The 26,081-nt window shown below is 43.7% G+C and overlaps 2 protein-coding genes and 1 pseudogene across 2 annotated transcripts; 2 read left to right on the top strand and 1 right to left on the bottom strand.

The window, feature by feature from the left end:
• Positions 1-548: 548 nt before the first annotated feature.
• LOC136450964 (protein BLISTER-like) lies at positions 549-7,772 on the bottom strand. Its single transcript, XM_066451668.1, has 13 exons — positions 7,381-7,772; positions 6,323-6,965; positions 5,669-6,219; positions 4,982-5,101; positions 4,305-4,370; positions 3,470-3,580; positions 2,788-2,864; positions 2,418-2,485; positions 2,111-2,227; positions 1,836-2,017; positions 1,643-1,711; positions 1,284-1,439; positions 549-929 (listed from the first exon to the last, which is right to left on the bottom strand). Exons 1-13 carry the CDS (start codon positions 7,453-7,455, stop codon positions 852-854), a joined length of 2,313 nt encoding a protein of 770 aa, XP_066307765.1. The 5' UTR covers positions 7,456-7,772; the 3' UTR covers positions 549-851.
• A 285-nt stretch (positions 7,773-8,057) lies between these two features.
• LOC136453846 (zinc finger BED domain-containing protein RICESLEEPER 1-like) lies at positions 8,058-11,382 on the top strand (annotated as a pseudogene).
• An 11,958-nt stretch (positions 11,383-23,340) lies between these two features.
• Positions 23,341-25,735, top strand: LOC136453845 (mitochondrial import inner membrane translocase subunit PAM16 like 2-like). The gene is made up of 4 exons (XM_066454397.1): positions 23,341-23,574; positions 23,701-23,788; positions 24,941-25,071; positions 25,217-25,735. Exons 1-4 carry the CDS (start codon positions 23,572-23,574, stop codon positions 25,334-25,336), a joined length of 342 nt encoding a protein of 113 aa, XP_066310494.1. The 5' UTR covers positions 23,341-23,571; the 3' UTR covers positions 25,337-25,735.
• Positions 25,736-26,081: the final 346 nt, after the last annotated feature.

The following is a 26,081-nucleotide window of genomic DNA, read 5'->3' as shown; positions in this document are numbered from 1 at the left end:
TTTTTTAATAATATATAAGGGTCTTTGTTTTTTTGGGCACAACTGCATAGTAATAATAAAAGGTGGAAGACTAAACAATAGTGTGATATGCAGCGTGAAACGCGTGTATCAATGTCATCTCTTCGACTATCTCCGACAACGGTACTAAAAAACACTAAGGGTTCGATACATATTTTTTATCTTCTTCAACAATAAAATATAAAACAGAACATTTTCTGCAAATAGATCTTTAGAAGAGATGCTACTCAGATTTAGGTTATCTCTATTGACACCTAAAATAAATCTCTTGTATACGTTGATACAATACTACCGGTATACGTTATACAATACTATCAAAGACCCATTTATATCTTTATGGGTCACCTGTTGGAGACCAGTACTGTACTGCCTGCCTACCAGCGTCGAGATGTGAGCTGGCCCTTGATAGCTTAACGTGAACGAGTACACGACAAACCAAATGAATGGTAAACAATTACAGGCTGCGTATTCAACTCGTATAATGCAAGAAAATGTTCAATGGATACAAAAGGGTCTATTCTTTACGACTATTCTTTTCCTTTGCCAATACAGGCTGCAGCCCCATACTCCAGGGAAGTACATTATCTTCTGTCAAAAAAAAGAATTGGTTACATTGAATGGCTTCAATATACAGCTTCTCACCATGCTATCAGCAAAACCGGGCAAACAAAAGAATTATACAAAGGCATGTTTCGATATTGGGAATTTGGAACAGATTCCTTAAAATTTAGTTCAAATTTGAACTAAATACTTGGTGCTCCTAGAGCAACCCCTTTCATCTAAACAAGCCTTAAATCAACGAAACATCTGGTATACTAGGAGCTCTATTTTCATTACAAAAGTTTGCTGGTTCGCCGCTTTGGCCCTCCTGGGAAGAGCTTCATTATCCAGCCAAGCACCCGTTCAACAACCTGAGTCATATTCCAGTGTCAAACGTCTACAAAGATACCCCCTCTGTTTCAAATTATAAGTCGTCCTGGCTTTTCTAGATACATAACTTTTGCTATGCACCTAGATTTACGCTATGTCTAGATACATAGAAAAACCAGTACGACTTATAATTTGAAATGGAGGGAATAGTTTTCAGGGTGATATGAACTTAATGTGCATATGTAAAGTTCAGTCTTCTTAGCTAACTCTTATTCAAGCTACAAAAAAAGAACACTGGAACCATACTCTGGGGACACAACGTGACAGCACGGAATTTTCCATCAAGGATTATGTGCTAGGATCAACTACCAAATTACTTGGTGAAGAACACTTACCTCATCTCCTTCATCCGCATAAATTGCTGCATCATTGATGGAGCGGGTGTCAATTGGTTTTGCCAGGGCATTCGCGTTAGCCATCCTTTGAGAAGTCAATAGTTCAAGCCTCTGTGTCTGAATCTCCAGCTTTTGTGTTAGGTCCTTATTCAACTCCTGCAGGATATAAGAGTAAACAGCATTAATAGATGCACAATTACAGAGGTAACACAAGTCTTGCTTCACATGTTGGTCAGCAAACATGTTTTCCAATAGATAGAAGCTTGATACAGCAGGACCCAGGGCTTAACTATGTCATGAAACAGGCATCTCGCCTACATTACTAGATGCTGCATAAGAGAGTAAGAGGCAGACAATACCTTCAGCTTGGAGCAGTTGGATGACTCAATTCTCAGTGCTCGCAGCAGCTCTTCTCTCTCCACTGCTAACTGCAAATACGAAAAAACTATATCATAACCACAATAGCTTTTACACCAAAAATCAAGTAGGTTATTTGAGAAATTCTGGTTGGTATAAGGATAGATCCACGTTTATGAAAATAAAAGAGATTACCTCTGACATCAAAGAACTGATGTTGTCGATCATTCTAAGCTGATCATCCGGAATGCTAGATGAGACTTCTTCCAAGGAAGGAAAATCAGACATAATGTTGGAACGCCTAACAGAAGTTCCAGCATCTTCCAATGTGTCAACAGTGCTGGTCAGCGTTTCTGAAGAGCTGAGCTCCCCAGTATCTGAATAAAGTAATAAACCCATTAGAGCATCCATAAATATAGTTGATATTCATTGATATAGATAAAGAAATAAAGAGATCTTAGTATTCACACCTAAATCCTCTGTTGCAGTAGATGCATCCCTTTTATCAACTGAAGGTTTCTCTACAGTAGTTGTTGCCCTCTCATTCACAGGAATGTTCCTCAATTTAGAGTATAGGAGCTTCTTTTCTGTCCAAACAGAGAGAAGAGAAACGAAAAATAGGCATATCAGCGCACGAGACAAAAACAAGCGCACATCAATGTGTATGCAAGATGTAAACAAATACTCTAGGATTGACTAGAGGAAAATTTCAGAGATCAACTGAGAAAGAAGAGAGCTCAAACATTATATGTGTTAGATCACAATGAGAAGATGTACCTTCTTGAAGAGCTTCAACAGTAGATTGGAGATGCTGGCGCTCCTTTTCTAGACTAGAAACTTTGCGCCTGCAGATGATTAATAGGAAAAAATAGTAAAAAAAAATCCATTACAATACCTGGAAGTTCAATTCATGTGTTCAGTAGTTTCTGGCATGTTTTTTTTTTACGGTATTCTGGCATGTATTTTTTAAGGTGAATATGACATGTTTGTTTGCATAGCACCTCTAAAAATGCCAATGTGGATAAAAATGTGGATTTCAATCAATCGTTATACTTCGTTAGGATCCATTTCACATATCATTAAACACAAATATCTTGGCAGTCATACAATTGCAGCATGGGGCTTAGTAAAATGAGTACACAATCACCTGTAAGAAGAAATCTCAGAATGTAAATCTTCGATTTCCTTTTCAAGTTTTAGCTCACTTGACCTCAGTCTCAAAGCCTACAAGATTAAAATAAAAATCAAACTTCCACGAGCCAATGCTTAAGTTGGGCTTGGCTGAAAATGTTAAAGTTTGCATAATTTTCAAGTTTCACAAAAAATGCAGGGTAAATGCTAGAGTCAAACTAGCCAATGAAATTAAGACCAAATAGGCAAATAAGCATGATCGTGCCTAGCATAAAGAGTGGATGTGGAACAATAAATTTTTTCTCGCATACGCAAAAATCTGTGTATCATTGCATTAAGAAGAACTCGAAAAAACACAATGCACCCGATATTGCTGTAGAAAAGAGAGAGTTCAACATCCTTAAGATTTCAGCAACAAAACATTTAGTATCAAGCCGCGCATTACAATGATATGATGAACCCTGCCTATATGGTCGTACCTATACAATTCATTTCCCAAAGATTACAAATTATAGGTTTAGATCCTGTACTGCATGTGAACACTGAACAGGCTGCTCCTTGTTATTCGGATTTCTTCCGATATGACAAAGGTTTACACACTTTGCATACATAACATACTCTAAACAATCTGCCATGCTGTCAGGCATTTTCAAGAAGCTTCATAACGGTACAAAATAAGCAAGAAGATAATAAAGCACCTTATCTTCTAGTAGAATGACTTCAGCTGCAAGCACTTTTGCCCTCTCATCTGCAGCATTGCATTCTAGTTGTGCATTAGCATACTCGGTCCTGACAGACTCCAGTGCCAGCTGTTGTATAAATAGGGTTAATATAAGGATTCTAACAGTATATGAAGACAGATGTTGTACCACAGAGATGACAAAAATTAAACAGCAAATACTGATATATAGTGCTAATCACAAACGTTATGCCTAACTAACAGAGAGGTCACTGAAAAATCAAACATAACACAGCTGACATAGTGACAATTGTTTTATCGGCTCATAGCAATCAGTTGCTGTGGATTTAAATGAGTACAATTTTTTCAGCATACTCCAGTTCATGACCATGTCAGCCACCAAAAGACAAACACATTTTGCATACCATGTACAAGATAACGATCCAAGAAATCTCTGGATGTTTGATAATTGAAAACCACAGAACAGACGGTAGGTACAAGTAGTTTGTGTTACTTTTGTTTGAGTGGTTGACTTTGAAGGCAAAGTTAGATTAGATTGAGTCCAATAGCCATGTTAACCTCATTCTTCTTATAAAATAGTATATAGTGCTAGGGGGATTAAGCAAAGAGATAGACAGTTATTAGAACCTCCTGATGACCAAGATCAAGCATGGTGCCAACAAGAGTGATCTAGACTTTATCCTAGTCCTCAGAGCTTTACCCCGATTTCCCCAAGCAATCCATATCAAATCCATATCAATATTGACATAACAGGCAATGCAGTTACTTAGTTCTAATATTGAGAATACATTTTCCCCGAATTTAAGTACTAGAAAAGGTAGGGTAGGTCTGACCAGTTGAGCTTGAATTTCTTCCTGCAATCTCTCCATGTCAGATGTCAATTGGCTGATTATATGTGCCTGATATTTAAAAATTATGAAATAATGATCATACAGTATACTAATTTTGGTTAATACCAGATACAAGCACATGTATCAATATTTATTTCATCCTTATTAAAGCAAGATGTAATATATATAAACATATAGATGAGTACTGATCAAGCATTAGAGATAACTGATTGGTTTAAGTCTTGGGGTTGCTTAATACGATCAAACTTATCACCTGTGGCTTCAGTTCTAGCTGCCCTTATAGCACTGTCATTACTGCTAAGTTTAACTGCTAGGATTCTGCGAATATATACTACCCAAGAAGTTGAATCCAACAATAAAATGAGGAACTGGGCAGGCAATCACTTTTTTCTGACAGCTATACCGGTGAGTTTAGCATCTAATAAATTACAGCACAACCAGATTTTTTTTTGTTTTGTTTAATCAATCATGGAAGATGCTAGTTTCAAAGTTAAGCAAACAGCCTTGTCCATTTTACTAGAAGTAAGATGGGGGTGGGGGGAGACATTCCTTATGTTGTGAATTTATATCATCCTATCTATGGGCCATCAGTGACAAATTTCATGATACAAATCCATTTTAAAACTATTCTGATAACCATCAGGGAAATTTGCACAGACCTGTTGGTTGAACTTATCAGTTAATGTAGAGTTATCTGTGGCCAAAGTTTCTGCTAGCTCTTGAGATTTCTGAACAGTACGTTGTAAGGAAAACTTCTCTTTTGTCAAATCTTCAATGAGCTGGCATCCAAACCAGAGAAGCTATTAGTAGTATGTCGATGGGCCTAAACAAAAAAATTATATATGTAATCTTTTCAGCACAAGTTACTAACTTCCTAATGATAAAGACTTCAGAGATAAATGTTTAGATAAGTCAAAATATACATATCCAAGGTAAAGCTAACTAATTGATCTTGACAACAAAGAACACATAATAGTGCCATTTACGAGTCTGGAAACAATTATGATGCACATAATAACAGTAACTCAGAAAGAAGTGACTAGTTATAAGTTGTACAGTATCACTCATTAAGTGAACCCACAGAGTAGATATTGGAGATATGTTCCTTTTTCAGAGATTTTAGTTTACTATAAAACAACAACTAGGCCAACAGTTAGCGCTTCATGTTAGTAGCATAAAATCTAAAATCAGAAAATACAAAGAAACAGTTAGATTCTTTGTATTATGACTATTATATACCATGACAGCTCTAGTCAGTATAATAATATCATATTCTCAAGAAAATATATGTAACAAATGGGGGGGGGGGGGGGGGGGGGGGGCGGCGGAGTTTAAACGTTCATCACCTGCTCTAATGCTGCAAAATCATCATCTTTCCCATGAGTTGTGAAGTCTTGGAATGTTTGATTACCATGCTGTATACTTCTTTCTTCTTTGGGAAGTGAGAAATCAGGAGGGTTGGAACTGCCATATGACCCCTTTTCATGACTATATTTCTGACTTTCTGATGCAAAAGAAATATCTGTAGCATTACTTCCAGTGGATTGTTGATTTGATTGCTGCAAAAATGAACTCTGATAATACGAATTGCTGGATAGTTGATTAGCCTTTGCAGGCTCCCTATATGAGGCTTGAGTTGTTGGAGGGGGTCTTTGTACTCCAATCGAATCAAGAAACGATGGCCTTGATCGAGTGTATGTAGTTGGATAACCAGATGACAGAAAAGGATCCTGTCTTTCAAAATTAACAGGTGTGGAATCTGCAGATGTCCGAGTTATTCCAACATTTGTATCATGATCTACAGTATCAGCAATCCTTGAACTATTGAAGGCATTGCCATAATCCTGAGTGCTGGCATACACAGATTGCTCCACTTGGGAAGAGTCTTTGGAGGTAGCTACATAGGAAAAAAAATGAAGAGCAGAAGAGCTCCAGGCTCAAGTTATTAAATATTGTATATTGTAGTTTCAGCATATATGAATATAAGGCCTCAAATTTACCTCTCAACCGACCAAAGATATCATTGTTTGTGGAGTAATCCTGAGTGTAGGCATTTTCAGACTTTCCAAAAAGGGTGCTGGATGAATATGAACTAGATTGCTCGGTATCATGTACTTGACTTGATAAAGAATTTCTTCCCCAACTCGTCACGTTGTCAGAAGAAGGTAAAGTTAAACTGCTGTTGTTCCCAAAAGCACTTAATTTAGATGTTGATTGCACATCCTTGTCAGGGCTGTGCTCGTTCCTTTTACGGGCTTCGTCACCTCTCCAGTTCTCATGATGACCATTAACAAGGTCAGAGAAGCTTAAGTTCCCATAGAACTTACTTCCTCCATCACTAACAGCATCTTGCTGGGGTCTAACATTACTAACACCAACAGAAGTATTTACAGTGACAGGACCATTTGACGGGAATTCTGCACCTCTGGAAGCACTCACTGGGCCATTCTCATATACAGCTGATGGCACCAAAGACGTGCTCGCTTGGTTTGGCTCTACATCAGACACCGACCCATCTCCCACGCTACCAGTATTGGCAATTGGAGGAGGGTTCTCCACTACATCAAGAGCTGGCGCTTTTGCCTGCTCTGCGCTAGCTGCAGTGGCCTTCTTCGCCGCTTTCTTCTTGCGGAACTGCTCGAGCTGGATCAGAGAAAACAGAACATTGTTATTCCAGAGCTAATGTCTAGTGATTTTTTTTTGTTTGCCATATCGGCGTTCAAGCGAGATCTAAACAGCTAAATTTCAAAAAGTTGCAAACTGGGCCTGAAGTAACGTGGCAAATTTCATGCATTTGAAATCTGTACGGCAAGCAAAACAACCGAGACAAATTGTTACCGTTTGGCTTGTCTACCACACGCACAACGACCTGAGACAAGTTTGATAGCATTTGGCTTCTCTACCCTGTGCAAAACCGATTGAATGGCACGCCAGTCATCGCGCTAATCGACAGGATGCCCCTAATTTGTCTACACCGTTCCTAACATATTGCCCAATCAGCGATTGCGGGTACACAAGGACTACATTTCTCGCAAGCAACAGGCAACAACGGACCTACCCGCTTCTTCCCGGCCTCGAGATGGTCCTTGCGCGACGGCGCGGCGGCGGAGGACGGCGCCTGCGCCGACGCCATGGCTCCCCGGCTCCCACCAGCCCGGCCCGGCCCAAGCCTCGGCGAGATCTCTCCGTCCCCGAATCGCCGGCCGCCGCTGATCCGATCGAGCCCCGGGGAGGGGGCGCGAGATCTGGCGACGGGGTCGGGTGGGCGTCGGGATTGGGGGATCTGGGATGCGCGTTGCGCAGCTTCCAAATCCCGCTCGCCCCCGAACGTTTGGGCCTTCGCCTCGCCTCCTCTGCTGCTATCTTCTTCTTCTTCTTTCGGTGCGTTGGCGTGGAGTCCGACCGGTTTGAGTTCCTGCCTGCTGTTGCGTCGTTGCGGTCGGTCGCTGGTGCCTGGTGGTAAGCACGCAGGTGTCGCCAGTTTCGTTGCTGCTCATGGGTCCAATTATACTTGGCCATGCAGCACGAGGCACGACGGCACGGCACGAAGCCTGTTTTTTTAGCCCGACACGAGCACGGCACGGCCCGATGACATGCGGGCCCGGGCTGGCCCGGCCCGAGAGAGCAGGCCATGCCTGGGCCGCTGCTCAGGCCCGTGGGCCAGCACGGCCCGGCCCGGCCTGAGACAGCCGGCCCGGCAGCGGCCCGGCCACCCCCCTCCTGACCAGCTGGCCTTGGCCTCCTCCCCTCCCGCTCCCGGCCTCTCCGCGGCCCAGCTCGCTGCTCGGCCCAGCGTCCGTCCCCGCCTCCCCCCGCTCCTCATATATAAGCCGCACGCCGCGGCCGCCTCTCACACCCTGAACCCTAGCTCATTTCTCGTCTCTCTCGCCTCGCTGGCTCGCTCTCGTCTCTCTCGCCTCGCCTCGCTCTCGGCTCTTGCACTCGCAGTCTCGCCTCCATCCTCCCCGACTCCGGTGAGGTGACCTCGACGCCTCCCCCCCTCCTCATATATAAGCGCACGCCGCGGCCGCGGCGGCTCTCACACCCCCGAACCCTTGCTCATTTCATGGCCTCGCCTCGCTCTCGGCTCTCACGGTCTCCGTCATCCCCGACTCCGGTGAGGTGACCTCGACGGTCCGCCTGTCGCCGGCGAGCAGCTCCCTACTTCTCCTACCTGATCCCCTCCCTGTTCCCTCTCCGCCTCTCCCTTCTCCCTCTCTCTATCTCCCCTCTAGATCTCGTTGATTATGTGAGTTGGTTGTCTCTGTTTGTCCCTCCTCCGCCGTCCGCCGTCGTTGCTGACTGAGTGTCGTCTTCTCTCTCGTCGTCTTCTCCGGCACCGGGCTCCGGCTGCGCAGGTGAAACCCTAACCCTAACCCTAACCCTAACCCTAACCCTAACCCTAACCATGTTCTAATAAAGTCTTTTTCTATTGTTTCGTCTTCTCTTTCAATGTATGCTTCTGATGTCTTCTTCCATTGTTTCGCAGGTCGGTAGCCGATGCATCGTCTTCTAGCTGCGGCTTAGAGCGTGCAAGGCGGCCACCCGCACCGTCGAGGAACGGGGCTGGAGAGGCGGCCATGGCCGACGAGGATGGCCTCCTGCCGGTTGGCCTGGCCCCAGAGGGCGAGAACGACGACGACACTCGAGCCGACGCTGCTGCGTTGTTTGGTATCGATCTTGGGGACGGCTCTGCTGCTCCGATCGATGTGGACGCGGACGGTGGCGAAGGGGCGACGGCGACTGCGAACTCCAACGGCTCTGCTCCTTCAGTTGCTGGAACAGGTAACACTAGTAAGCGCAAATCGCCTGTGTGGGCTGATTTTGAGGAGATCTATGAGGTTATTAATGGTTCTAGAATTTGCACCAAGGCTGTTTGTAAGATGTGCAAATCTACCTTGTCTGCTAGATCTGCTGCTGGCACTGGTCACTTAAAAAGGCACCAAAAATCATGTAGGATTAAAACTGATCAACGTGCTAGGGTTCAATCTAGGCTTTCATACAATCCTGATGGTTCTGTTTATAATTGGGATTATAAACCTGAAGTTGCTAGATCTGAATTATGTCGTTTGATTGCTAAGCTTGATCTGCCTTTAGAAATTGGTGAGACTGATGCTTGGGAAGAATACATTGTTAGAGCTCATAATCCTAGGTTTGTTAAGGTCTCTAGACAGACCACCACTAGAGATCTTGGCAAACTTTTTAATGAACGACGTAATATAATTAAGAACTGTGTGTTGTCTGGTGCTTCTTCTGTTGGTCTGACATCAGACATTTGGTCTAGTAATGCAAAGGAAGACTATATCAGTGTTGTTGCTCACTATGTGTCTGCTGACTGGGAGTTGCAGAAAAAGGTAATTGGTCTCCGCTTGATTGAGGTAAAACATACTGGTGAGAATATTGCAGAAAAAGTTGCTTGTATGATTGAAGAATTTGGTTTGCTTGACAAAGTGTTCTCTGTTACTCTTGACAATGCTTCTTCCAATGCTAAGGCTATGGAAATATTGACACCTATGTTTGCTGGTTATCTGGGTTCTGAACCTGCACCTACACCTTTAGATCCTAATAAGGTTAAGTATCATCTTGTGCATCAACGTTGTGCTTGCCATATTATTAATCTGATAGTAAAATCTGGCTTAAAAAGGTTCAAACCTTACACTGAGGATTTCAGAACTGCTATTAACTTTTGAATTCATCTAATCAAAGGATTGCTTTGTTCAAGAACTTTTGCATGGCTAAGGGTGTTAGACCTAGAAAATTTGGTTTGGATATGGATGTTAGATGGAATGCTACATATCTTATGCTTAAACACCTGCTTCCATATAAGGATGTTTTTTCTGTCTTCATTAATTCCAACTATGGCTCAACGTTGTTAACTGCAAGTCACTGGTATATTGCTGATAAAATACTTGAATTCCTAGAAGTTTTTTATGACTCCACAGTCACTCTTTCTGGTGTTTACTATCCAACTAGTCCACTTATTCTGCACCATCTGCTAGATATTATAACTCATTTGCATGAAAGTTCAAATGATCAGAATCTGTTTTCTATTGTCTATCCTATGAAGCTTAAATACCTAAAATACTGGAAGGACATACCTCTACTGTATTCATTTGCATTCATTCTTGATCCTAGAGGTAAATTGAGAGGTTTATTTAATGTTCTTACCATAATGCAACAAAAAACTAGTTTTGACTACAGTTCTTATTATGGTATTGTGAAAATTGAAATTTTCAAGTTGTTTAACAAGTATGAAGAAAAGTTTGGTGCAGCTAGGTCTCAAAGGAGGGCTGCACATCCTGCAAACATCACAGGTAAGAGGAAGCAGGCATGGGGAAGAATTTTTGGAGGCCCTGGAGCATCTGGTGTTGTTGGACCTTCCCCTGCCTCTGCTCCCAGTCCTTCTTTATCTACTTCTGCTGCTGCTTGTGAGCTATCTGCTTATCTGGACAGTGACAATGTCACTGCATATGAGGATGACTTTGATCTACTTCTCTGGTGGCGTGACCATAAGCTAACATATCCAGTGCTTTCTATCATGGCTAGAGACATTATGTCAGTTCCAGTTTCAACAGTGTCTTCAGAATCTTGTTTCAGCTTGACAGGAAGAATACTTGAGGAGCGGCGCCGTCGACTATTGCCTGAACATGTGGAGATGCTTGCTTGCATAAAAGATTGGGAGTTGGGTGAAAGAAGACTGCAGCATGATGTTGACAACCAAGAACTGGTAGACTCCTTCGAGCATCTCTATCTTGATGAAGATGCATCTACTTCTGGTTCTGGGGCTCCTTCTGCTAGCACATCTGCATCTGTGGCTTCTGGTGGTTCTTGAGTTGAGAGTTGAGATTGAGACAGTGAGACTTGTTTTTGATATGTATCTGTGATGTCTGATGTATCATGTAAACCTTTGAACATGTTTAAGACTTATAAGAGCTGTGCTGCACTCTTTTTCCCTTTCTGGGGTTTCTCACAAGGGTGAGTTTTACCCAGAAAGGTTTTTAATGAGGCAGCATTGCACACAGCTCAGTTATCCTTTTAATTTCCTCTTGTTCAGTTGTTCTCTGTGTCTGTCAGTCTGTGTATGGTTTTGGTTTTTGTTTGAAGCTCTTCTGGGAAAAAAATACTTCAAATTTGAATACTTCTTGTTGAGATGAAATTTTTGATGTGTTTTGAACCATACGGGCCTCGGGCTGGCACGGCCTGGTGATTTGGCCATGCCTAGCAGGCCGGCACGGCACGGATTTAGGCCCACAGGCCGTGTTCTGGGCTGCTGGCCAGGCACGAGGCCCGCAGCGGCACGGCACGGGAGGCACGGCGTGCCGTGCCGGCCCAACATCCTCCGGGCCGTGCCTGGCCCGTGCCCGTGCCGTGCCGAGCCGGGTCGGCCCGATGGCCAAGTATAGGTCCAATCCATCGGCGTAGCTCCGTACCACGTGGCTCTATCCTCTTCCTCTGTAATTTTTCTTACACAAGATTTATGGCATTGTACTTCTTTCTTTCAATTTTCCAAATATAAGGTGCACGCAACCTTAAGGCCGCCTTTGAAGTGCACAATTTTTTTCTGTGTTTTTCCTGTAAGAAAATTAAGTGATTTCTTTGAAATTTCTCTATATTTTCTGCGAAATTCCTATGTTCTAAATATCAGATTTAAACTTTTTAACATTTGTTAATCACACAAATTCGGCACCACTAAATTCATCGTCCTGTTCGTTTGGGCTTGTTTGGCTGATAAGTCATGACTGAAAGTACTGTTGGCTGGTTTAGTGTGAGAGAAAAATATTGTCCGTTGGCTGATAAGCCACGATTTATAAGCCAAATACAACCAAACGAACAGGCTGCATATGTAAAAATACATCAACATACTATGTCACTGGTATTACACCATGAGATACTATTATAGGCAGAGCTGACTACGAGGCATGTTGGGCTATATAGGTATGGGTTGGTCAGCCAAGCTAACAAGCACTAGAGGGCTATATAGAGGCTAGTGGTAAGACCGGACACGTGGTAAAACCATCTGCCCTGTTGACTTGGCCGAGGCTCTTTGTCAGGCTCGCTGAAGATTTGACTGAGAGTTCTTGGTTAGGATTGTTTCCAAGCATTACGAAAGAGTCTTGGTGAAAGCTCCATATTTGGTTTTTGGTAATTGAGATAACTTATGGACTAACCTTTTGCTAAGTGTTGATTAAGCTAGGTGAAGTCCACACCAAGAGTTGAGCAAGGTAACATCCATGGTAGAGATGGTGTTGCCCACAATTTGATCAAGTGCTCAACATTGGAGACGATGAGAGGAGTAAAGCGAACACTACTACAGAATGAGCTATCGCAACACCATTATCACCGCTAGTTATGTAATCACCGGTGGTGAAATTGTTTCACCGTCGGTTGGATGGACGACGAGGCATGGATACCAATTAAACCACCGGTGAAAAGTTCTATCATCGCCCGGTAACCATGGATCTAGTGGTGGTCTTTAGTGTTTGTATCTCTACCGGATTTTACGTAGAGCTACCTGTGATAGCCATTATGGCCACCGGTCCTAAACGGCCAGTGGTGGACCGGCGGTGAGCAGTCTTTGTGGTTGTTCAGTACTGTCACAACTACCAATGCCCTTTCATCACCATTATTTTTGTAGGTAGAAACCTCTGCATATTCTTCACGCCACTTGCCCTCTGATACCACCCCTCTTCTTTCTTCATCCCCTTCTTCCAACATCCACAATCGGTCGACTTCTTCAAACTTCGCGACAATGACTCCTCTACTGACGAGGATGAGTTTTAGTAAGGCTGACCCTCTAGCGACAAGGGCTCCAGTGACTACAACTCTCCTGATCGAAGTCCTCCCTAGGACTTCAAGGAGGAGCGGTTTTTTGATGATGCCTACGGTGCCACGAAGGACGACGGCAGTGATGATGAGGAGAAGGAGGACGACAACGAGGATGGGAACATGAGGTGTAGGGATCGTGACGTGGTGACGTCTAAGAGGGGGTTAATTAAACACTAGTTCTAATTATGGCCTCTATTTTTCTCCTAGTCAAAACTTATACAAGAAATAATCTATCTAAATGTGCAACTAAAGTTTTGCTAGGTGTATTGCTATCTCTACTATAAAAGAGTTATGCAACCTAGGTTCCAATTCTATCAACTATACGAGCAGAACCTGTTGCTGATGTTGTTTCCAAGATCCTCTCCCAAGCCAGCTGCAACACCTTTTCTTTGAAGAATGCTGGTATCAGGACAAGCTCCTCTAGACTTTGGGAACGACTTGCTACTCATCAACAAAGTTCAGCTGTCCTCGCCGAACAAGTAGATCAACTGAAGAGAAAGGTAGAAAACATTGATAGAGAGTTGGAGAAGTTCAAGAAATAGCAATAGGAGGCGTATGATAAGCTACGTGAGCATATCATGCTCTTAAGCGCTGGTAACTCTCAGTCTTGTTGATATAGTGAACATGTGGTTTGTTTGCTATTTTGATGTGAAAGTTTAGCGGCTTGATATGTGAACTCTGTCAGTGGTTTGCTGCTGAGCTAAACTCTTGTTATTTGATTCAGGTTCAATATAATTATGCATGTAGTCATTTTATGCAGCAGTGTAGATCTAAAATTATTTTCTCTAATATAGTGATTGGTGTGCACGTGGTAGATCTAGCACATGCACGTTGTTAAATAAGAATCTGACACATGGACGAACCAGTGAATGACACGAGTAACAGCCACGACAGGGCACATGGGCCAATACAAACATAATACGTGGTACAAATCCATCCTACCTGTGGTCAAATCAGAAAAAGAAACATGGGTAGCTCAGGGCGCGACACGTGGCCTAATAAAATACTAACACACGGACATACAGCATCGAGACACATGGTCGAGTAAAAGAAAGACATGTAGGGTATTGTGGTCACGCCACATGGACCAATAAAAATATGACACTTGGTCCAATGAAAAAGTGACACGTGACCCAACCGCAACACAACACATGTGCCAATAGAAAACTGACATGTGGAACAACAGGGTCCCAACACGTGGTCCAGTAAGAACATGAACCATGCAAGAACCAGAGATGGCCATGTTGTGCAATAAGAAGGTGACACGTACCCGAACCATCTCTAATGCAACCAGCTATAGCATGTACATGTGGAAAGTATCTCCAATAGAAGCACCCGCCAGCGTGGTTGCCCCCTGCCAGGCATGCCAAAGCAGTTTTATGACGATCAGTTTTTGTCATAGATCTATCCAATTCTATGATGATTTTCTAGAATCGTCATAGAATTGCAAGAATGACGCGACTTCTATGACAAACCATTTTTCGTCATAAATTCGTCATAAAACTAAAATTATGATGAATTTGGCTCCTTTAGTGATGAAAGTTGATCACCATAGAAGTGGATACTTCTAGTAGTAAAATGTGGAAGCTTAATAGTGATAGAGATGCAAACTCCCATGAACGGTTCTAATATTTTTACCGAGGTATCGAGAAGCATGCAAGCTTCCCCCTAGCTAGTCCTCGTTGGAGCCAAGATCCTAGTGGGGTAACACTGTGGATAGTCCCCGGCCTTTCCTCACGCACAAGTGGGTCTTCGAGATGACCTCTCCCAGACCGCTCCCTGCTGTCTTCTGACCAAACCGTCGTAGGCCTCGTTCCCTCCGATACACGAGGCGGCCACACGACAAATGCAATTGGTGTGGTCTCACAAGACTACAAGCTAGACATTATCATTTTCTTTTGGTGAAAAATATCTTTGTAATGTAAGAAATTTAAATATTGTTATAGTATGGATGTTAGTGGCAAGTTACCTATTGGGGATAATGCCAATGTAAAAAATGCAATACATTTATAGATATATGCAATCGATATGCTAGAAATAGCACTATTGCATTGTATGTTTTTATTAACTCTTGTGTCCAACTTTCTATACAAACTAGAGTGACTATAACATAAAATTTCTATAAACAACCAATGTGGCTAAAACTTATTTGAACACAAAGTGACTAGGACGTATTTTTGTATTCTCTCCAATTTCCTTTTGAGTTGTCGAATTATTCTTTTTCTTTTGTCATCAAATCCAACATTGCCTTCTCATGTGAAAATCATACTGGTATATTGCTCTACACATTTATTTGCCTACCAAATCAATAAGAACATATAAAAACATAGCAGTTGTATTGCTAGGAAATGATTGGATATTTTCTTATGTTGGTGTACATTGTAGCCCATCTCTTAATTAGTACTTTTGTATTATTGAAAATGAATCTTTTCTAACTCTAGGATGGATACGTCGAGTACCTATAGCTTCTCATCCGTCTTAAAATACCCCTTCATCTCCTTATCTTTTACCCCTTCACATTTTTCCACTGCCGCTCTTCACCTTCTCCCTTCCCCCTCTGACAATCTTGTGATTCCCCTAGCAAAATCAAGTTCCCCTCCATGCAAGTGTGCTTCCTCTGCCTTGGACCTATCGTGCCACTCCACTTTGTTCAGAGTGTGTGGGAAGTTTGGTTCAACCCTTCAAGGTATGTTTCAAATATATCTTTTTGATATCTAGATCTACAAGGTTTATAGCAATTTTCCAACGGTGAATCATGTTTGTATGGGCCCTAGAAGCTGTTTATAGAGTATATTTAAGTTTGGTTGGATAGTTGTGGAGATATAGTGTGTTATTGATTGAGATCCAGTTGGGTCAAAGTTTCATCTCACTTTCTTTTATCCAACCTTGTATTATACCCTAATATAGTGTGCTTCTATGCTATTTTTTGTTTGTCAGATGGGGCATGATGAGAGGGACAAGCAAGCTGCAACACCAGAGATCCAGTCGAAGTCTTTCAATTAAGAAGAAAATAAGGAGTGGGATGTGGAATCTCGTAAGCATTCTCGTTGTGCCGTCACCAAGGGCCCGATCTCTCACTCTTGCAACCATGGTGCTCCCCATGAGTCCACCCATGTGCATGGGATTTCATGGGCTAGCACCTTTCCCAAGAGGATTGGCAAGCGTGTCGTAGGGTAGCCAGCACGTCGTAGACACAAGAGGCCGATGAAGGTGATGAGGACATGGCAGGAGAGGATGAAGCAATCGAGGTTACCTTTCCCTATATCATAACCCCTAAGTGGGCATTTGGAGGCCATGACTCTAGGATAAGTCTGGTGGATTATGCATCGAGGACTAAGAGTACCATGGCTAGGGACAACCGGTATGAAAATCCCTACATCAACAAAAAGCAAGATGTGGTTATGGATCATCAGTTTTGGAATCTCTTTCAATGTGACTAATATATCTCTGTGATCAAAGCCAAGAGTTGTCCTATTGTTCTAATGAAATGGGTTCATTGGCAGCATATGCGTGATAAGAGGGACAATGTTTTTACCATATTATCACCATGTGCCAGAGAAGGAATCTATACTCCATCATGGAGTACCATGGTGATTGGAATGAGGAGGTTGTGGCTCAATTTTATGCCACTCTCTATGTTGATGAGTGTGGTAGAACCACCCGGAATAGCGTACTTACGGAGGTGCTCGTCTTCCACCAGACACTAAGCACCCTGAAAGCAACTACCACGAGCGGTATCCGTCGGGCACACCCCGAGGGAGAACCCGAAAGATCCACATTTTTCCCAAGGATCAAATAATGAAAACGAGTTACAACACAAGTCCATCTCATACATTAGAGTTTCTTGAAAAGTACATTATTGAAGTCCATCTCATAAATTGAGGCATGGTTCATTTACCACGGCGAATTAGAAAGCTGGCCCCGCCAGTCACGGCGACAGCGGAGACAGGGGAGCTCACGGCACGGCATGGCTCGTCTACGGATGTCAACGCAAGGTATCGCCGTGCCTGGCCATGGGGAACCTCAGGGCGTGCTCCAGACAGTCGTCCGCACGGCCGCTGCAGCAAACGATGAGACTCGGTATGGCTCGTCTGCAGACAGCGCTAGGCAACGACACGGCGGACGCGACGCTGAGGTGACTGTGAAGTAGGCAGTCTTCTAACGCGCAAGCAGCCAAGGGAGTCAATGGAGCGGTGCCGAGCGTAGCCGCTGGCGACGCGGACGCGGGACCTAGTGCGACCATGGCCACAGCGGGGCAGGGCAAGGTGCTAGCAGAGCACGGCCGGCCGGTAGTCAGGGCGCAACGCGTCGGCTGGCGAGGCGAGCAGTAGCGGGGCAGAGCGCGCAGGTGGGTAGCATCGAGCAGGTGGCCAGGACGCGCGGGTCATGCGTGTGAACGGCGTTGTGAGCGTAGCCGGGCGCGGTGGTGGGCTCAGCCAGGTGGCAGCAGGTGTGGCCCACGTGGCAAAGCGCGCTGGCAAGCTAGGGGGAATGGTGACCGCGCCCAGTGATCAGCCAGGTGGCGTGCACAATATTTAAAGCAGCTAGGAAACGTGTACGCCGCGCTCCAAACGCTAAGCCAATTGCTCAATGCGAAAAGGAGTACACCGAGCCATCACCCTCAGTCGCGACATTGCGCTACTTCTTAAGCCAATTGTTCTACAACTAATGCCAAAGATGGCTTCGTTGACCACTTCAAAGACTTACGCGGAGGACGTCGATTTGAAAGGTTTCGCGTCGAATCCCAAACCTGACCCTCGGGACGTACTCGCTAGCCATCCATTTCTTCGACCGCACATTTTTATCGCCGTTCACAAAACATTTTATAACATTTTGTTTTAACCAGAATTCGATTTAAGATAATAACACGTTATGTGACACGAAACCTAACATTTGCTTTCCCATTTCGTAAAAATGTTTTAATGCCGAACATTGATTATAAAGCCTATCATACACAAATGCACATAAATCAGATGCTTACGAAATGTTTCAGCAAAACATTACAATGTAACACTAGGGTGTTACAATGAGGATCATGAAGGGAAAGAATCCATCTTCTATTGGATGACAAAAGGTCGTCATCTCTCTTGCTCAAGGACATCATTTGCTTTGCTCTTTGGATTTGATCTTCAAGATCTTCAGAAGACAAGGTTGCACTCTTGTGATGTGACGGGGGATGAGGAGATTGTTTTATGTATGATGAGCAGTATGGTAATCTTGAGGTTGGGACTACACATGGGTTGATTCCATATTACAAGTACCTCAACTCACTTTTTCACATGGCAGTGGATCCTAAATTTGGAGATTCTTCCTTAATTCGTGATATGTCAAGGAATTTGCTTGTGTGGATGTCAAATAGGAATAAGAAAGGTTTTAGTGTGGTGGATTTCATTTGGCAAGAGATTTGAATTTGCTCATATACACCAACCAAAAGTTGTGGTTATGCTCCCTATATCATGAGGATGATTGAGCATGCTTCGACATGCACTTTCTACAAGCCATTCAAGCATAATCATTATAAGCTGCAACTCATGAAGGACCTTCCACAACCAGCTACCACTTCTAGGGATCCTTCGCCACCTCTAAGGTCTTCCTCCTCCACTTCTTGCCATCAATGTGGCGGTTCATTTTTTATGATCTCTCCCTTTCTCAAGGCCATATTTAATGCGTGCTCTTGCAATGTCGAAGCCATGCACAAGCATAATGAGTTCATGCGACAAAAGCTAAATAAAATTAAAGAAAGGCAAAAGGCCATTGAAGCCAAGCTTGAGCTCCTGACATCTCCTATTGGACAAAACCATGGTAGTTCCCCTTCTCCAACTTTTGTGGACCCGTGGGATCATCCATAAGCCTACACGTTGTTCACTGGTGTTGTTGCTGAGAAGGAAAGTGAGGAGACAAAAGAAGAGTACATGGGGGGACATGAGTAGGATTGTAACAACAACGATGAGAGCATGATGGCAACTAGTGATACACTAGGAGCTTTAGCTATTGTTGTTTCCTTTCTAGCAATGTGATTCCATCAGGCATGAGGTATCTTATTTTTCGTTGTTTGTTGTGTCTCAAGGTAGGCAAAGTATTTGGCTTTGCACACATGTTTTGTTCGGCCAGCTATTCTAGCAGTACCACTATCTATCTTTTCAAATCTTTTATTGGTCTTGTGGACATGTAAGGTATGATGTACTATACTCACTTTGGCGAACCATGTGGTGTGTTGTGATGATAGGGAGAGACTTTAATTGATGCAAGGAGTTAATGTTATGTACTAAAGTGATATATCATGTCATTCACGTCACATATTTCATAGTTCACACTTGCTGCACCCACAGATGCATTGAGATTAGGGGAACTTACACTTTTCTATAACTATATGCAATGATGGAGTTTGTTAGGTAGTTTGATTGAAACCAACTCTTTTAGTGGGGGAGCAAACTATATCGTTAGATGCAAAAGCTAAATTTCTTACCCATTTTATTGTGACCTTTGATTATGTTGTCATCAATCACAAAAAAGTAGAAATTGAAAGTGAATCTAGGACTATGAGTTTTTGTTGAAATAATGTCAAGGAGAATTTAAAGAATCAATGGTTTAAGTCAAGAAAAGTGTAGGTTGAAATATATTGATTACCCTACTCCCATTAGTTGTTGAATGAAATGACGACATCAAGCTTACCATGTAGAGTTTAGTTCAATATATTTTGAAAAAAACGAGTAGTAGTCAAGTGTACTATCAAGATTCAAGTTGACATCTTTTCATGTGTCTCAAGGCTCAAAAGATTATTACCTACCTATACAAGACACTTGTTCTTCAGAGCACACACATTTTTACTAGTTGTAAGCAGCTCGAGGTTTGGCTATCTCGTGATCTACATGCTGGAATTTTTTTGGGAACCTAGACTGTCCGAGTAGAGGACCTCAATTTGTGGGCAAGATGAAATTTCACATACTATCTAGCTATTAGATGGAGTGTGTGTGACAGAATGCACTATAATAGATGTTAAGGGGTGGCATACATACCCCACTTGCCCATCTATCTTTCTCTTATATACCTCGGATCCAATTCAAGGTAAAGTCTCTTTTGTGCATTTACTCCTCCTTCTCTGCTCTCTAGAGTTTCTCTCCGGTGGGAATTGATTGTGAGACAGAGTGAGGGCAAGGATTGAAGGCAAAAACTTCACTTCTAACCTTTAAGATATGGTGGCGTTCATCTTCGTTTCTATTTGTGTTTTATTGCTGAATGATTTGTTGAATCCTATACAACTGTGCATCAGCCATTGAAGCAGCCAACTTACGGAATGTTCCTAAAAGTTTGTATCGTCTGATTTCACTTAATAAGAATCCTCAAGCTTGATTTTTGTGAATAGCTCAAGAAGAAGATAAGACTGTAAGAAACCTAAGTATCGTGGCTTCCTCAACTTCTAGGACATAGGGGCTATGCATGGTGCACGAACCTTGAGTTAAATTGTATTTTGCTTTTGCTTGTGCTTGTTCTTGAGTATGTCCTTGCAACCTTTTACTAAATGACTTTTTGGGAGATCTCCACTCGATGTTCTCCCTCTTGTGTTTTTAGGTGCAAACTCTAGAAAAAATGTTGTGCTCTAGTTCATACACAACTTAAGTGTCCTTTGCAACCAACAATTTTCGTTGGGGTCATACGATCATCGAGACTTTCACCTTTGCTATATCAACAAGTGATGTTAATATACTTAGTTATTTTTTATTAATATTAATAAACTTAGCTAATTTCTATCTAACATATAGTGATTTAGGGTATATGCAATGAAACACCTTATAACCTTGGTGTGTGTGGGGACTGGGGTTGGGGTGGGTGGGGGAGGCCCCTGCACCCCCTATCCCTCCGCCCATGTACACTATAGCCTTAGAAGTAGCTAATTTCTATCTAATCTCTAATAATGTGTAGGGGTCATAATATTATTTCATTTAGGAATAAAGCTTCCTTCATCTAAAGGACGCACTTGGGTTTTAGGTATGCCAATTGCCATGCTATTAGCCACTAAATTCTAGGCATTCTTTGTGAATTGAATGAGAAGCAGAAGTATATGTGGAATTTTATGTAGTATGAGTGTTAATCTTGACCCCTCTAGTTTATTTAAGCTTCGTCCAGAGACAATTGTGTAATATAAGTTGCTGAAATGTATGGCTCCATCTCTCTCTAAAAAAAGAAGTTGATGTGCCTTTTGGTTTATATTGTAGAAGTTGATGTACTTTGTGCAGACTTTTTTCTCTCTCGAATGAAACTATACATTGTACAACCTTTGTTTGTAATCTCTCCATTTTAAATTATAAGACATTTTATCTTTTTAGATATACTGCTTTTACTATATATTTAGATACAATGTATATTTAAGTGCATACTAAAACTGTGCATCTAGAAACCCAAAACATCTTAGAGCAACTTTAGTAGGGTCTCTACTTGAGCACCCAACTAAAATGGATGCCCAAGCAAAAACTGTGCTCCAGCAGGGCCTCTACTTGAGCCCCTAAATTTGGATGGGCACCCAAATCCTCTCCAGAGAACCCATTCCTAGGGGCTCAACTTAAGCCTCCATCATGATGTTGCATTTGTTTCTCCCCTCACGCTCACATGGAACTACCGCCTCTACCGCATGGGCGCGCAGCTCCAATCATCCGCCTCCTTCCACTATGCGAGAGTGGCCCTGACCGTCGATATGTTCTGTTGCGCCACCCCGACTGCTATGCTCCTCATCGGCGAACCCCTTCTCGGTGATTGTGCCCAGCACATCCCTCTCCGATGGCGGTAAATCCACGCACACGATATCCGCGCCCTGCTCATGGGGAGCTCATCCGCTCATAGGCGGCTAGATTGGCTCTGCACCTACGAAAGGTGTGACAAGAAAGATAAGAAAAGCTTGCCCTCAATGACATATGGGTCCCATTTATAAATGACTGTTGCCTTACCTTTGCTGGCTCTGATTTGGAGGCTTACATTAGAGTAGATGCAAAATAGAGGGCTAACAAAAGTAGGGACTAAATCAAAAGTAGGGCTCTGATTTGCGTGCTGCGGTGTTCAAGTTGCTCTAAGACTGTCTCCAACAACCTACCCATACACCGACGCAAACTCAAAATGCATCACGAACACGAAAAATCCGAAGTCCAACAGAGCAGGCATAGCAAGAACCTATTTTGCATAGATGGAGAGAGGAATCCCAAATTTGCGTCCACCCTCCGTCTTCTCTCTCCTCAACCCAAATCTCTAGCGGAGCGGAGGCGGCAGCCAGGGCGCGGAGGGACACCGCGACGCAGGGTGGCTCCGGCGGTGCTCTGCCCCAACGCAGAACAAGACAAGAGAGAGAGAACGGAGGAGAAACCAGAGGAAGCAGAGAAGAAGGGGAGGGATGGCGCCGGTGGGTGGAGGCACTCCTTGGCTTCCTCGTAGCTCCCATGCGACCAAGCCCTACTTCCTCTGGGGGGACACGCACGCCACCTCCCTCGCGGCCTTCGACTCCGGCGTCGGCATCTTCAAGTCGAGCGCTCTGGAGACGGCGGCGGCGCCGGCCGCTGCGACAGCCGTGACGGACTTGGCGCTGGTCTCGCCGGAGCTCGGCGCTGCGGCCGCGTCTGTGCCGGGACTTCTCCGGGTCCGGGAAGAAGAAGCAGCAGCATCAGGAGGCGGGCGGTGGTGTCGTCGGAGCCAAGAAGCCGCCGCAGCGCGGGCTCGGCGTGGCGGAGCTCGAGCGCCTCCGTTGCGGGGGTGACCCGCTGCTCGACCTCTCCGCCGTGGTCGGGGACGCTGCCGCCGGCGCGCAGGGACAGGGCCACCCGCTGCTCCACTATCATCACCACCACCGGTCCACCGCCACCTGCAGATGCCGGCCACCTGCGGAGAGAACGAGGAAGAAGAGGGTTGATTTGCCTTCGTTGTTGGAGTTGCTATTTTTGGGTACGAACCTTTTTCCTCTGTACATGACCCAAATCAGTAAATGGATATTGGATTTAGGTATCCATTGTTGGAGACAGACGTATATGGAGCGAGTACTAATACTAAATAAAAAAAAGAAAAGAAAAAAATGTGCACTCGTGACGTGTTGGGCCTAGTCGTGGCGGGCCTGTGGATTAGCCCAACCTACCAGTGCGTGCGCGTCCCACTCCGTCTCACTCTCGTTTTTCGTGCCGCCCAAGATGGGCGCCTGAAAAGCCGAAAGCCGCACGCCTCACGGTCAACTGCTCAAGCCAAAGCCGAACACCACCACCAACGCAGCAGCCGCCACCACTTCCCTGCGCGAATCAGAGCCCGTGACCGTCCCCTCCGTCCTCGCGATTCGCCGCCGTACCCCACGAGCGAGGCCTCTTCCTACTCCCTCTCGGCCAGGCCAGCCCCTAGTCTCTGGGTTCCCTTCTTCGCCGCCGCCGCCGTCGCAGGAGGGGAAGGAGGACACATCGCTATGGTGCGCTGATTTTTTCGATTCCCTTCTCGATTCGACTCCGCAAGCGTTCTGTTCGCGAGCCGCTTCGCCTCTAGAGGTTATATATCATTATCTGTCTCGCGTCTGACGATTCTGGTTGACACACAGGCGGGCAGACTCCTGGCGAATCTGATCGTCATGGGCGGAACCGTGGTGGGCAGGGCCATGCTCCAGGCCTACCGCCAGGCCATCGTCAGTGAGTGCTCTCTCCTGTTGTAAAAAAACATAGGATTCCCGGGCTGCTTTGACTGTGCGGTGGTTTGAATCGTGAAACCATGGCGTGTCTCTGCCTGAGGTTATTAGTGATTTGTGGAGTAATTGTCAGTGGTTACGAGTTACCTGCAATTCTTTGTTTGGGGGTGCCTGGCTCACAATCTAAAAAAAAACCCCGAATTTTTGAGTTCTTGTGCCCCTAATAGTCTCCTCTGCCTGTTCCAGTTCTCTGATATGTCATGTGACTTGTGAGGTAGGACACCTGAGTGATCAGTCTTCGTCCTAAGGTTTTGGGATATCACTTGGAGCAGCTTTGTTACAAATTAGAGATTCTAAAATGTGTTCTTTTTCTTATTGCTATCTGTCAATTTTTCCATGTACATTCTGAAGCATATAATGGATAAAAAAATATATATATTGAGGCGTTGGTCCATGGAAAGGGGGCTGTCAGGCTGTCACAGTTTGGAGTGGCCACTACCCAGCCATTGTGTATTTGTGTTGGTCCTTAGATTAGGGACATCGGCACATTGCTTGCACTGTTCTGTTGTTAAATTGCAATCAAACATGTGAAAATTAAGTACTTTCAACCAATTCTGCATTTGTGAACTGATAAGTGATGGTTAGCTCCATAATATGTCTGTTTCGTTCAGTAGGATATATTCATGTCTCACTTTAGAAAATCACCATGATGGCTTTTCCTAGTATTGAAGGATATGTGAAGTCCTTCTATACATGCATAGAAAAGCCAACTTCATACTGTTCACATTTGTGTCGATCAAATTATTAATGCGCATCATAGCCCTTGTTTTCCTGCAAAGTGTCATAACTCTGTAAGTAGTTTTGGATTCTGTGTTTGGAACTTCTATGCGGAACCTGATTTTAACTGAATTGATTAGGTTCTGTGTATGACAATAGCTGTATAAATAAATGCTAACTTGTAGATTGTTTTTGCAAGATGAATGAAGGTACTATAATGCTTCTGAACTAAATGGCTTACCTGACTTACTTAATCCGCTATTTACCTATAAAGAGTTGGCTTTCATTCTCAAATAAAAAAAAACATCTGCATGGCTACATTATCCATGTGCCATATTCCTTTTGAAAATCAATTAATCATTTCTGACTTTTCCTGTAGATGCAAACAAAACTGGAGCTGCCCAAGAAGCTATAAATGGTATTAGACGGGCTAGCAAGGCCATGACCGAGCAAGAAGCCCGGCAAATTCTCAGTATCAGTGAGAAATCGACATGGGAAGAGATTGTCCAGGTGTGTGACACTATTTTTATGATGCACAAAATATGTCCATGCAGCTGTTAGCTTCTGCCAACTCCATTATGTTAGAACCTTCTGTACAAAACCATTGGCTGAGCCAGAACTAACTTCAGGTTTCCCCTGTTTGAATGCTTTGCAGAAGTATGACACAATGTTTGAGAGGAATGCCAAGAATGGGAGCTTCTATCTCCAGTCAAAGGTCCATAGAGCGAAAGAATGCCTGGAACCTTTATATCAAAAGACCGATGTATTGAACTGAGATTGTGCAGACGCCCTGCTTCCGTTTGAAGCAGTATGCCTAATTGATCAATTTGCTGGTGCGCCCAGAGATCATCGTTCAGCTTTGAGTTATGTGTTGAGCGCGTCAGGTTGATTGGTTGTAATGCCAGAATAATGTTTAACAAATATACAAAATTTTGGCTGATTCTCATTGGCAACGCCTCAGTCACTGTGTTTGTAAGTCATAGTATATTAGTTGGCTGTGATGGGATAATTTTTGTTTTAGACAACAGGTCCCATTCCTGCCTTTGTGTTGAGAGGTGGCTTTTCTGCGCTGGAATAATCATTGTGTTGGTAGTATTTGCTTATTTCAGATCAACCTTTTCCATGCTACGATCAAAGGCTATGCAGGATCAACGCTGCTGGTTGCTGTGTGCTACAGTTTGTTTGTTTGTGTGAATTACTGTGCCACAATAACAACTGCGATCAGAGGGGCCTCTGTGATATCAAAGTATCAGTTTCTCAACCAAGCAACACTGAGAATATCCTCTCACTCTCAGAGTATCATTTTGTCAACCAAGCAACACGGATAATATCCTCTCACTCTCAGATCCCGAGCATTCTGTTTGTTTTAGCTTATAATCGCCATACTGTGGGGATTTTTTTTTTCGATTCTCAATTTTGCTGAGGCTTTTACATGTATACCATTAAAAAAGTTTGTAATTACACACAAGCCATTAAAAAAATTGACCGCACAAGAGTGTCATCGTTCTGAATTTCTTTGC

Source organism: Miscanthus floridulus, chromosome 5 (assembly GCF_019320115.1).
Source record: "Miscanthus floridulus cultivar M001 chromosome 5, ASM1932011v1, whole genome shotgun sequence".
NCBI classification, from domain to species: Eukaryota; Viridiplantae; Streptophyta; class Magnoliopsida; order Poales; family Poaceae; genus Miscanthus; species Miscanthus floridulus.
Note: the sequence above shows the minus strand (reverse complement) of the source record. Positions and strands in the feature narration are given on the sequence as shown.

Excerpts from the sequence above, each read along its gene's own strand:
- LOC136450964 (XM_066451668.1), bottom strand. The coding sequence starts at position 7,455 with ATGGCGTCGGCGCAGGCGCCGTCCTCCGCCGCCGCGCCGTCGCGCAAG. Across the intron at positions 6,220-6,322 it reads TATCTTTGGTCGGTTGAGAG|CTACCTCCAAAGACTCTTCC; the intron begins GTAAATTTGAGG and ends TTTCCTATGTAG. Across the intron at positions 2,865-3,469 it reads TCATTCTACTAGAAGATAAG|GCTTTGAGACTGAGGTCAAG; the intron begins GTGCTTTATTAT and ends TTAATCTTGTAG.
- LOC136453845 (XM_066454397.1), top strand. Across the intron at positions 23,789-24,940 it reads CTACCGCCAGGCCATCGTCA|ATGCAAACAAAACTGGAGCT; the intron begins GTGAGTGCTCTC and ends CTTTTCCTGTAG. Across the intron at positions 25,072-25,216 it reads CATGGGAAGAGATTGTCCAG|AAGTATGACACAATGTTTGA; the intron begins GTGTGTGACACT and ends AATGCTTTGCAG.